The sequence below is a fragment of the Rhinoderma darwinii genome, chromosome 5 (genome assembly GCF_050947455.1).
Source record: "Rhinoderma darwinii isolate aRhiDar2 chromosome 5, aRhiDar2.hap1, whole genome shotgun sequence".
NCBI classification, from domain to species: domain Eukaryota; kingdom Metazoa; phylum Chordata; class Amphibia; order Anura; family Rhinodermatidae; genus Rhinoderma; species Rhinoderma darwinii.
In genome coordinates this window covers 215,841,261-215,854,427 of record NC_134691.1, presented here as the reverse complement: position 1 = coordinate 215,854,427, position 13,167 = coordinate 215,841,261, and the positions used below count along the sequence as shown (strand labels likewise).

Genomic DNA, 13,167 nt, shown 5'->3' with positions numbered 1-13,167 from the left:
GCCTTTTACGTGGATCGGTGCCTTCCGATGGGGTGTTCTCTTTCTTGTGCATACTTCGAGGCGTTTAGTAGCTTCGTGGAGTGGGTAACGAGGGGAGTATCCGGGGTCGATTCGTTGATCCATTACTTAGATGATTTTTTGTGCGTTGGCCCGGGGGGTTCGCCGGTTTGCGGTAACTTGCTTCATGCCCTGCAGAAGGTGGCGAGGGATTTTGGGATCCCTTTGGCGCCGGAAAAAACGGAGGGCCCGGTAGCGACGATTTGTTTCTTGGGAATCGAAATTGACTCGGTGGCAATGGAGTGTCGGCTCCCGGCGGATAAGCTGGGTGCTTTGAGGCTGGAGGTGCGACGGGCTTGTAGAAGGAAGAAAATGTCGTTGAGGGAGCTTCAGTCGCTGCTGGGGAAGTTGAATTTCGCCTGCCGGATTATGCCGATGGGGAGGGTGTTTGGTAGAAGGTTGGCGGCGGCAACGGCGGGAGTGCGGGCGCCGCATCATTTTGTGAGGCTCAAGGAGGAGCACCGAGCTGATCTTCAGGTTTGGGATGACTTCTTGGGCCAGTACAATGGTCGCTCGCTATGGATGGCCCCAGCGCAGGATACGAGTGATCTGAATATTTTCACGGATGCGGCTGGGGCGGGTGGCTTTGGAGCTTACGGGGGAGGTCCGTGGTGCGCAGGTCAATGGCCGGCTAGCTGGGTGTCCAGTGGATTGACGCGGAATCTGGCCCTGCTCGAGCTGTTTCCCATCGTGGTGGCGGCTACCATTTGGGGGGACAGGCTCAGGGATAAGAAGGTCCGTTTTTACTGCGACAACATGGGTGTGGTGCTTGCCATTAATAACATCACGGCGTCCTCTCCTCCGGTAGTTCAATTGTTGCGACATTTAGTGTTGGTGTGTTTGTCGCTGAACGCGTGGGTGGTGGCGGTGCATGTCCCGGGTGTACGGAATTGTGTTGCTGATGCTCTTTCGCGCTCGCAGTGGGACCGGTTTCGGCAATTGGCTCCGGGAGCGGAACGTATTGGTTTGGCGTGTCCGGATCATCTATGGGATCTGGTATCGGTCCCGTAGAGCAGCTGTTACAAAGGTCTTTGGCGGGCACGACGTGGAGGGCTTATGCTGCTTGTTGGAGGCAGTGGGAGGAGTGGGTAAGAGAGTTGGGTGATGTCAATACGGATAGAGACAGGTTGGTGGCACTTTTGTATTGGTTAGGGGATGCCTGGGAGGCGGGGTTTTCAGTAGCGAAGGTGAACCGGTTTATATCCGCGGTGGCGTTTGGGCTTAAGTTGCGGGGCTTGCGGGATGTATCGAAGGAATTTCTGGTATCGCAGGCTTTGAAGGGGTTGCGCAGAGGTAGGGTGGAGGCGGATAGTAGAAGGCCGGTGTCGTTTGCTTTGCTGGGCTTGTTGGGTGGTTCATTGGCATCGGTAGGTCGTTCTTCAGATGAAATGGATTTGTTTCGGTTGGCTTTCTCGTTGGCGTTCTTCGGAGCATTTAGAATAGGTGAGTTGGTGTCGCCAAGTACTAAACAGGCAGGGGGGCGGAGATCTGGGGAGGTGAGCCTTTTTGCAGATCGGTTGGAGGTATGGTTGCGTAGATCAAAAACTGACCAATTAGGGAAGGGAAAACTGATAGTTTTGTTCGCTCTCCCGGGGTCGGTCATGTGCCCAGTAGAGTGCATGCGTGGTTTTACAAAAAACAGGGGGTCTCCAGATGTGCCTTTGTTATGTCATGTGGACGGGTCGTTCTTGTCCAGGTTTCAGTTTGGAGCTGTTTTTAAAAAATGTTTGACGGCGGTTGGGGTTGCGGCAGGCTCATATTCATCTCATTCCTTCCGGATTGGCGCAGCAACGGAAGCAGGGCGCTGGGGGTTGGATGATGAGGGGGTGAGGCGTATTGGTCGTTGGGAGTCTAAAAGGTTTAAGTCCTATGTCCGCCCCCATATGTTGTAATTTTGTTGTTTATGCTTGCAAATGTATATGGTGGTGCCTAACTGTGTTTTCCGTTTCAGATTCGCCTCCTTGTCTGGTGTGGTTGATGGGTCATTCGTACGTGCACTGGGGGGCTTTGAGGGCGGACGTCCGCCCGGATGGTCGCCAGTTGCGCATTCCGCGACAGGATGCGGTTGTGCATTGGCTGGGGTTTAGAGGTATGTCGTGGAACAGGGTGTTGGCGGAATTCCAGACATATGTGCGGCTTGATAGGGTTCCGGAGGTTTTAGTGTTGCACGTGGGTGGGAATGACTTAGGAGTCCGCCCTTTTCGTGAGTTGGTGCGGGATATCAAACATGATTTGTTGTGTTTGTGGGTATCTTATCCCAAGTTGGTGGTAGTGTGGTCGGACATAGTCCCAAGGAAGCATTGGCGGTTAGCTAGATCGGTGGAGAGAGTCAATAAGGCTCGGATAAAAGTTAACCGGGCGGTGTCCCGTTTTGTGGCAAAGAACGGGGGCATTTGCGTGAGGCATAGGGATTTGGAGTCAGGATTGGGGAATTTCTGGAGGAGTGACGGGGTTCATCTGACCGAGGTTGGCATTGATATTTGGAGCTTGGCTATAGCAGAAGGCATAGAAAGGGCGGTGGTGGTGTGGAGGAACTCACAGGCTTAAGGTGGTCAAGGCCTGTTTCGCGGTGGCGGGGGGAGTCCTTGAGGCCAGTCAGTACAAAATGGTGGGGGGGTCGCATCGGGGGTATGCGTCCCCCAAAAAAGGTACATGGTTGAAGACTTCATCGGGTGTTATCCCTTTGAAGTGGTCTTCTGGTAGAAGGTATGTCACTTGAAGGCTTCATCGGGTGTTATCCCTTTGAAGTGGACTTCTAGTGGTCGGTATATCACTTGAGGGCTTCAACGGGTGTTATCCCCTTGAAGTGGACTTCTAGTGGGTGGAGCCATCTGCAGAGGTGAACGGTGCTTCCGAGCTGGTTTACGGCTGGAGGTAATTAGTGGTTTGCAGATGGCTAATTCGGTGTGTTCTTGAAAGGAACATCTGAAGGGGCTTCAAGGACTTCCTCTGCTCGGGTTAATGTTAACGTTTAATGGTTATTTATGATTCTGACCCATGTTGGGTCATGTGAATTATTAGGAGGAATTCTCTGGTGGATTCCTAACTAGTTATCCGAATGTTTCGGATTTAAATTGTTTTTATAAAACTGTGAAATTAATAAACGGCTGCTGTGGCCATTTCACATCCAACCTCGGTGTCATGTGTCGTTACTAAATGGGGGTGGGGGATAGTATGGTTTAAGGTTAACACACGACTCTACCTAGGCAGGTCAAGAAGAGGCTGGACGCAGCTGCAGGCTTGAGGGAAGCCGACATGACCGTCCTGGTAGGGAAAGGGTTAATGTTAAGAGGTGAGGGAAAGGTGAAGAAGCTGAAGGAGGGACGGGGAGGAGCTAGGGGGGACGGGGGGGCCGTTGCTGCGCTTCCCGCTGTTTCTCGGCATTGAGCCGGAAGCAGCGGGAGGAGTAGTACACAAGAAGCAAAGCTCCCACCCTCCCACCCTTGTTTTGTTACTCCTTAGGTCTTCTGTACGTCCGTATATGAGCGTTGTGTTTTATTTTGTGTGTTTATTTAACATGTTTTTCTTTTTTCCGGATTAGGTTCTGTTGTCATGGCAGCTGGCGGGGGGAGTCCTTGAGGCCAGTCAGTACAAAATGGTGGGGGGGTCGCATCGGGGGTATGCGTCCCCCAAAAAAGGTACATGGTTGAAGACTTCATCGGGTGTTATCCCTTTGAAGTGGTCTTCTGGTAGAAGGTATGTCACTTGAAGGCTTCATCGGGTGTTATCCCTTTGAAGTGGACTTCTAGTGGTCGGTATATCACTTGAGGGCTTCAACGGGTGTTATCCCCTTGAAGTGGACTTCTAGTGGGTGGAGCCATCTGCAGAGGTGAACGGTGCTTCCGAGCTGGTTTACGGCTGGAGGTAATTAGTGGTTTGCAGATGGCTAATTCGGTGTGTTCTTGAAAGGAACATCTGAAGGGGCTTCAAGGACTTCCTCTGCTCGGGTTAATGTTAACGTTTAATGGTTATTTATGATTCTGACCCATGTTGGGTCATGTGAATTATTAGGAGGAATTCTCTGGTGGATTCCTAACTAGTTATCCGAATGTTTCGGATTTAAATTGTTTTTATAAAACTGTGAAATTAATAAACGGCTGCTGTGGCCATTTCACATCCAACCTCGGTGTCATGTGTCGTTACTAAATGGGGGTGGGGGATAGTATGGTTTAAGGTTAACACACGACTCTACCTAGGCAGGTCAAGCAACAAGCAGAGATCTTTAAAACTGTTAGGAATGAATACAGAACCCAAACTGGAAAAGTGCTATTACTTAGGAAAAACAACAACAACATTAATTTGCTGAAACTGAACAACCTCTTTAATGGGTTAATACAGATCCTTATTTAAAGTGAAAATCTGGGAAAATTTTCATAATTAGCCAAATGGGCCTACTAGGGTTATGTAACATACCAGAGCCGTTCAATTTTTCACTTTGGCCAAATGTTTCCAAGGTGCTCTGTACTCTATATGGCGCTTAAGAGGTTGTACAGGACCATAAAAAAATGGCTTTTATTTTTTTTAAAACAGCACCACAAATGTCCACAGGTTGTGTGTGGTACTGCAGCACAGCCCCATTTACTTCAATGGTGCTTAGCTGCAATACCAGACACAACCCATGGACAGGTGTGGCACTGTTTCTGGAAGATAGCAGCCATGTTTTTCTAATGCTTAACAACCCCTTTAATTCCACAGGAAATAACAAGATGACTGCACGTTACTGGGCTGTACAGGAGAAGTTGCCAATATGAAGCAGAGAGCTCTATGTAGCCAAATGTCATAGATTTTTAAATTCTGGAAAACTCCATTAATGTTCGTAGTTAGAGAAAAATGCTGATGTTTGGAAATATTTCAAGATAATAATATCAGCAAAATAGTAGTTGTACTAGGGACTGGTGCACTAAAAGTCCCAAAGCCTTGCCTTTCAAAATGACCCATTGCGAACCTTGGGTAAGTATAAATTGTGGGACTTCTCTCCTGAGTAAGCAGTAGCATTACTGGCACAGTACAAGGGCCAGAGTTTCAAGGAGTAGACTATGTTCAGACACTAGATTTTTTTCTGCTGCAGATTCCACAGCAGTTTTGGCTCTGGATTTACTATGGATCCCACACTTTGTATTGCACAGTAAATCTGCGACACAAAAGGCATGCTGAAGACTTGAAAATACATAGCATGCCCTGAAATCCGCAGTGCAGAAATCCACTTAGTGTGAATAAAGTTTTGTAAAACACCATTCACTAGCAGTGTAGTGTAAATTTGTTGCGGATTTCGGAATCTGCACAGAAAATCTGCTGCAAATCAAGCCCTTGGTCATTCGAAGGATCAGTGCTTGCCAGTCTATTGACTGTTCATTGCCACCAAGCCAGGAGCATTCTTTGTGGCTATGGCTGACATGGGAAAGGAATATGATTGCTATTATATTGACATTGGTATTCGCTATTCCTGTGAATGGATTAATGGGAGAGCAGTAGCCCCTTTATTCTGTTGATTGTTGGGGTAGTAACTTGTGAGGATGGATCACCTACGCATTTTGCACCATCTTATAAGACAATGAATAAATGAGCCTTTTGCTCTTAGCGGGTCTCTTTAGATTATGAACCTGCTTGAAAAGGTCCGATGAGCCGATCAATACAGTCTTGTTCTACTATTTTGCTTTCCATAAGTACAGAACTTTAACAAACTTTTATGAGACACTGTAATGGAGTAATTGTCAGAGATGAAATAGAAAGTGCTTACACTTAAACTACACTCATATTTCCAGTATTACTGTGAACTATTAGTGCTCGAAGCCTAAGAGAGGCAATTTACTTCTGTTACTTTCATAGTTACAATTGTGGCACCTTAGAAAGTATTTTTTATGGCTAATCTAAACAATTGGTGTTGTTTTATAGTAATGAAAATGCCTACATAAATGAAAATCTTTTCTTTATGGCAGATAAATACCAAGAAATGTGTTAAGCCATTTTAACACACACATTACATTCGAGTTAAAAATGTTGTCGAAGGTATTCTCCCACTTTATGAACGTAAAAACTTCTTTATTGTATAATTAAAAGTTATGTTTTGTACTTTGGATTTCAACTCCTCACCATTTCAAGATCTCTTCTTGATGTCATTGAATGGAAAGTTTTATTTACATAAAACTGAAAATCTCTTCTAATCAGTGATATGGTTTTAACACAGTATTTTTCCAAGCAAAAATGTATGCTCAGCAAGTAAAATACTTAGATGTATGATTTGACATAATATTATGAGTTTCATTTTAGAAATTGAAATTGAATCACAGTACATTATAGCTCCTGGGCACATTATGTGTTTCTTCAGCAGTTCAATGAATCCCTTTGTAAGTGTCTTACTAGGGCATATATTTTTTAACATCAGACATCTCAATATATATTTTTTAAATAGACCCCTCAATGGGCACTTTCAATGAGCCCTGTATCAAGTGGACTCTTATGACACAGATTTGTCCGAATGTCTTTCTACTTATAATGAGCCCTCTTATTGCTGCTGATTGGGCAAGAGTGACTTATGAGCTTCACAAACATGTATGAGATGCTTAATTTCAGAAAACTCATTATCACCCAAAGAGACATTTAGTTGGTAATATTGCACTCAAAACGTATCTGTCTGCTACCCTTTAAAATGTATGTAAAAGTAAATAGTTACAATTTGAAATAAAAAGGAGGAGCTGTTAAAATAAACAACAATATATTTTTGGGTTAGGTGATTTAAAGAGGCTCTGTCACCAGATTTTGCAACCCCTAACTGCTATTGCAGCAGATAGGCGCTGCAATGTAGATTACAGTAACGTTTTTATTTTTAAAAAACGAGCATTTTTGGCCAAGTTATGGCCATTTTTGTATTTATGCAAATGAGGCTTGCAAAAGTACAACTGGGTGTGTTGAAAAGTAAAAGTCCAAGTGGGCGTGTATTATGTGCGTACATCGGGGCGTGTTTACTACTTTTACTAGCTGGGCGTTCTGATGAGAAGTATCATCCACTTCTCTTCAGAACGCCCAGCTTCTGGCAGTGCAGATCTGTGACGTCACTCACAGGTCCTGCATCGTGTCGGCCACATCGGCACCAGAGGCTACAGTTGATTCTGCAGCAGCATCAGCGTTTGCAGGTAAGTAGCTACATCGATTTACCTGCAAACGCCGATGCTGCTGCAGAATCATCTGTAGCCTCTGGTGCCGATGTGTCCTCGCTCGTCTGACACGATGCAGGACCTGGGGAAGTGACGTCACAGCGTGATCTCTCGAGAACACGGCTGTGTCTGCACTGCCAGAAGCTGGGCGTTCTGAAGAGAAGTAGATGATACTTCTATACACAACGCCCAGCTAGTAAAAGTAGTAAACACGCCCCGATGTACGCACATAATACACGCCCAGTTGTACTTTTACTTTTCAACACGCCCAGTTGTACTTTTGCAAGCCTCATTTGCATAAATACGAAAATGGTCATAACTTGGCGAAAAAATGCTCGTTTTTTAAAAATAAAAATCTTACTGTAATCTACATTGCAGCGCCGATCTGCTGCAATAGCAGATAGGGGTTGCAAAATCTGGTGACAGAGCCTCTTTAAAAAGATAAAACAACCATGAACATCTTTTTGTTTACATCATCATCAAGTGAAGTGTGGTAACTGATTCAAGTAGCTGGCTTCACTAACTGTTTCTAAGTGTAGTCAGATCCCCTCCATTATCTGTGAGCAATGGTCTGTTCCACGACAACACAATCAGTTGAGGAAAGTGTGTTGTGGACCAGACAACTGCACAAAGAAATGGGGGTCCTGACTACTGTAAGAAACAGAGAAGGCATTTACCTCTGGATGTGTTTACTTTTTGTGCTATGTAGTGTAAATCAGTAGAAAAAATATATTAAATGTAGATGGTAGAATTGATTCAATAGATTCGAGATTCGCAGCTAGAATAAAAATAAATAATTTTTAAACATTGCACTACTCCAATTCAAAACAGCCTTTCTTTCTCACTTCTCTGTATAATTACCCAATGCTAAGTAAAAGATGAACCTACACTTTTAGGCCTTTTTTTATTTTTTTTATATCTAAGCAATTTTGTATCCATGCCTTCCTGGATCAGGCATTGAAACTGTATTTTTATTCAGCCACACAACCTCTCTAGTTAAAGTTATCATTTTGTTCCCTTTGTGAACAAAGCTTTAAAAAAATATCTGTACATATGAAAAACAATTCCTGAAATTTAAAATTTGATATACATATCAAAACACAATTACTGAATATCTATTGAAATGTTGTCAAAATAGCCAAAATCCATTAACAGGTCAGTTCTGAAATGACATCTAAAAAAATGAGACTAGTAACTACACAAGATGAGCTATTAAAACGAGCCCTTAGAGATTGTGTATCCTCAGCAGAGAATTCAGAGTAGGTAAGCAGAATTAATTAATGACGTATGGCATTGCATTCCACTACTTAATGTTTATTTATAATGCTATATATATATATATATATCCAAAAAGAAAGTTCAGCAGCACTCCAAAGATCCAAGTAAAAAAGTGAAGTTTTTTTACTTGGATCTTTGGAGTGCTGCTGAACTTTCTTTTTGGATGTACGTATGGTCTTTGGATCGGGACTATCAGCTGGCACCCTGTATTACTGGAATCTATATACTGAATCAGAGTGCTGCCGTTTTTTCTACTGGTGTATATATATATATATATATATATAGACATAAGCAAAAACAAGCAGCACAACACATTTTATAATGCCTGTTTCTTCATTAAGATTTTATCATTCACCTCCTCTAAAAAGCCTCTTCCCTCACTTTGTTAAGTCTGCTTTTACTCAGTGCTGTTTCTGCATTATTTTAATCTTTGCTTCCCTACTTTACATGCACTCTCAAATTTTAAACAAGTAAAATTTGTGCATTAGCTTGCCGTTTTTCATTTATGATTTATGACTGACAGGTTCCTTGCAGCAACTTAATGGTATGAGAGAGACATTATTTTAAACATTAAAGTGAAAACCATTTACAAGTATGATAAGAAAGGTCTGTTGACATTAATGTTTAAAATAGCCACGAGGTGCTGCATAAGCTGTGGCTCCACCAACAGGTGAAACTCAAGGTAAAATAGAAAAAAAAAAATCTGTATTGTTAAAAATCAATTTACAGTTACCTGTTTTTCTATTTTAGGGCCCCTCAAACTCATCCTCCACTGTCTGTTGCTACGGCTATTCCGTCTTCAGCTCCAGGGAAGGGGGTCACTTCAAATAGCCATATCTCCGATTGTGTCACAGCTAGAACTGCGATCCTGGTGGCACTTGAACGTTACGAATATCACTGTTCTAGGGGGTCCACAGCCTGAGATATGGCTATTTGAAGTGTCCCTTCCCTCCAGCCTTAGTCTCTCACAGCGAGCCTGCATTCTGTGTATTTAGTTAGAACATGTTGCGGAGTCTTAGGCTAGGTTCACACGACCTATTTTCAGACGTAAACGAGGCGTATTATGCCTCGTTTTACGTCTGAAAATAGGGCTACAATACGTCGGCAAACATCTGCCCATTCATTTGAATGGGTTTGCCGACGTACTGTGCAGACAACCTGTCATTTACGCGTCGTCGTTTGACAGCTGTCAAACGACGACGCGTAAAAATACAGCCTCGTCAAAAGAAGTGCAGGACACTTCTTTCAGACGTAATTTGAGCCGTTCTTCATTGAACTCAATGAAGAGCAGCTCAAAATTTACGGCTGTCAGAGAAGCCTCGCAAAATGCGAGGAGGAGCTTTTACGTCTGAAACGAGGCAGCTGTTTTCTCCTGAAAACAGTCTGTCATTTCAGACGTAAAAGCCTGCTATCGTGTGCACATACCCTTAGAACTTGTGCATTGGCTCTTTTAAGCGACCCCCCTTCCCTGGAGCATCCCTGAAGCTGAAGATCGAAAAGCCGTAGCAACAGACGATGGAGGAGGAATTTGAGGGGCCCTGAAATAGAACAAAGAGATAACTTCAAATAGATTTTTAACAATAAAAACAAACAAATCAGCTGATGAAGCTATTTAATAAAGTTCATTGATTTTCAAATACAATGCATCTGTCATAAAAAAAGAAAGTGCGGTTACTATTTAAGAATGCTTAATATACACAGCTGATGGTATTTGACAAAGCTTATATATATGTATATATATATATATATATATATATATATATCCGCGAACATCTGATTAGGACCACAACCTGAGGTGAGGAATGACATGGCTTCACTACTGCCAAGCCGTTTATACTCTGCATTGTTGATAGCTGGAATCATGTCTGACAGTCTGGTTGCCAAGGACACATTGTCTAACAGCCAAATTCTATTCAGTGGGGTTGACCCTAGCAACCAGTCTGTCTCAGATTACTGAGATTTTCAGCCCAAACCAGATGTGTCACTTTGCTAAATTGAGAGAAGGGGCAAGGAGGCTGGACAGAATTTAAACCACCACTTTATCTACTGCCACTTTGGGCAGACATTAAAAATGATGTACATTTTTTGATGGATTTTTTTTATTTAAAGATAACCTGTTACCTGCCCAAAAAACTTCAGCTGTCATCTCAGTAAGGGCATGACCACACGTGGCGGATTTCCTCCGCAACTGTCCGCATCAATGCCGCACAGAATCTGCGTTGCAGATTCTGCTGCGGATCTGCACAAAATGTGCAGTAAATTGATGCGGACTAGCTGCTGCGGACTGCGGGAAAAGTGCTTCCCTTCTCCCTATCAGTGCAGGATAGAGAGAAGGGACAGCACTTTCCCTAGTGAAAGTAAACGAATTTCATACTTACCGGCCATTGTCTTGGTGACGCGTCCCTCTTTCGGCATCCAGCCCGACCTCCCTGGATGACGCGCCAGTCCATGTGACCGCTGCAGCCTGTGCTTGGCCTGTGATTGGCTGCAGCCGTCACTTAGACTGAAACGTCATCCTGGGAGGCCGGACTGGAGACAGAAGCAGGGAGTTCTCGGTAAGTATGAACTTATATTTTTTTTGACAGGTTGCTGTATATTGTGATCGGTAGTCACTATCCAGGGTGCAGAAACAGTTACTGCCGATCGCTTAACTCTTTCAGCACCCTGGACAGTGACTATTTACAGACGTCTCCTAGCAACACTCCCGTCATTACGGGAGCCCCATTGACTTCCTCAGTCTGGCTGTAGACCTAGAAATACATAGGTCCAGCCAGAATGAAGAAATGTCATGGCAAAAAAGCAAGACGCATCCGCAGCACACATAACATGTGCATGACAGCTGCGGACTTCATTGCGGAACTTAGAATCTCCATTGAAGTCAATGGAGAAATTCCGCCATGAGTCCGCCACTGCTCCGCAACAGACAGAGCATGCTGCGGACACCAAATTCCGCTCCGCAGCCTATGCTCCGCAGCGGAATGTTACGCATCGTCTAAACGAACACTTCTAAATAGAAGTGGAAGTCAATGCAGAAACGGCTCCGCTGCGGATTAACGCTTCGGAGTGTCCGCAGCGGAATTTAAGTGAAATTCCGCCACGTGTGAACCCAGCCTTAGATTGCAGGCTCTTCACAGATTCTGCCGCTTTTTTTTAACTTTTTCTAGCCCCCACCGTTCCTGAGATATCGGGGCCGTTAGTTCTGGTGTATGTATCATATGCAAATGGGGCTTTTGACTGTCAAGTGGGTGGTTACCCCTTATCAAGTGACAGGTCTTACACTCAAAGGCCTTATTTGCATATCATACACCAAAACGAACGGCCCCGATATCTCAGGAACTGTGGGGGCTAGAAGAAAAAAATAAAAAGCATCAGAATCTGCGAGGCACCTGCAATCTAACTGAGAAGTGAACTGCAGTTTTTTTGGGAAGGTGACAGGTCCTCTTTAATCAATATTTTGGTGGTTTTAAGTACTTTTGTAATTGACTTTTATTAAATTTTTATTTTTTACAATACAGCATCTATGTATCCTGTAAACATAGAAGTTGTATTGTTCTCTCTCAGCTGATCCTGTCAGTTCACCTGAATTGACGACTTGGCCCAGAGCGGCTTCTGCGTGTCTCTGACACACAAGATCCACCTGATATTGCTAACAACTAGGTTGATAAACTTGAGTCAAGCTGTGTCGTAAAAAGTAAAAGAAAAACTATTTTTATAACTAAAAGTCAATAAAAAAAACATTAAATGATTAAAAATGAAAAAAACATATTCCATTCAACGGTGTACATAAGCTATAAGTTGGAGAACATTTTTTAAAAAACTGACTTGAAGCGAGGTCTTAGCGCTCCATGGAAAGATAAGTTACACCACCATCCAGTTCAAAAACAGTGAGTGGAATAAAGCTTATGTATGAACCCTGTGGATGGGCTGACTGCCCCCAGTTTAGGAATAGTTATAAATTAGGTGGTTTCAGCTCAGCACACATTGGTGGTGCAGTCCTACTGCCAAGGTTTTCTTCTGGTGAATTATGCATCAGCTATAGTGACTTACCTTGTAGATTTTGCAATGGCAGAGTCATTATTCCTCCTGCTGCTGCAGCTGCCACCAGGTTTTGAATGTTCGTAAGATTGGCTGTAGGCAATGTCAGCACCAGTCCTTGCTGTCCCCCAAGTTGTCCGGCCATGTTAAATGGGATGAGGATTGGCTGGTTGAGGCCGGGAGCACCCCCTGGCATCACTCCAGCTACAGCTGATGCCAGTTGTTGTGCTGCTAGCAGTGGCTAGAAATAAATATAAATCTGAGTTAAGCAAGTATGGGGTTATATGGCTTAGAAGACCGAAAAATATACCATAGTACATTGAAAACAATTTCATAAAGCTTTCTACTTTATCAATTGGCTGAATGTTCTTTACAGTATACTGAACTGCAAATGCAAGAAATAAAGCAGAAGATGTGAATAAAGTACATAAAAAACATATATTGCTTGAGCCATTGTTTAGTACTTGCAGACAATGTATTGCGAGAATAGCGTACAGTACATAAACACAAGACATATGAATTACCAATCTCTATACAAATATATCATGCCTTCTCATGGGATACATTTTACTTTAGTTCACAAACAAGGCACTTCCTATCCATTTCTGTTTAATAAGAACATAAGGCTATGTTCACACGGGGTATT

At 43.6% G+C, this 13,167-nt stretch overlaps 1 protein-coding gene across 4 annotated transcripts in view; it reads right to left on the bottom strand.

Moving 5' to 3' along the window:
- POU6F2 (POU class 6 homeobox 2) overlaps window positions 1-13,167 on the bottom strand; it is a 456,399-nt gene that overhangs the window by 252,566 nt on the left and 190,666 nt on the right. For all 4 annotated transcript variants that reach the window (XM_075826933.1, XM_075826935.1, XM_075826934.1 and 1 more), the window contains exon 4: window positions 12,534-12,762. In XM_075826933.1, coding sequence (XP_075683048.1) covers window positions 12,534-12,762 — 229 coding nt within the window. The remainder of the gene's footprint in view (window positions 1-12,533; window positions 12,763-13,167) is intronic.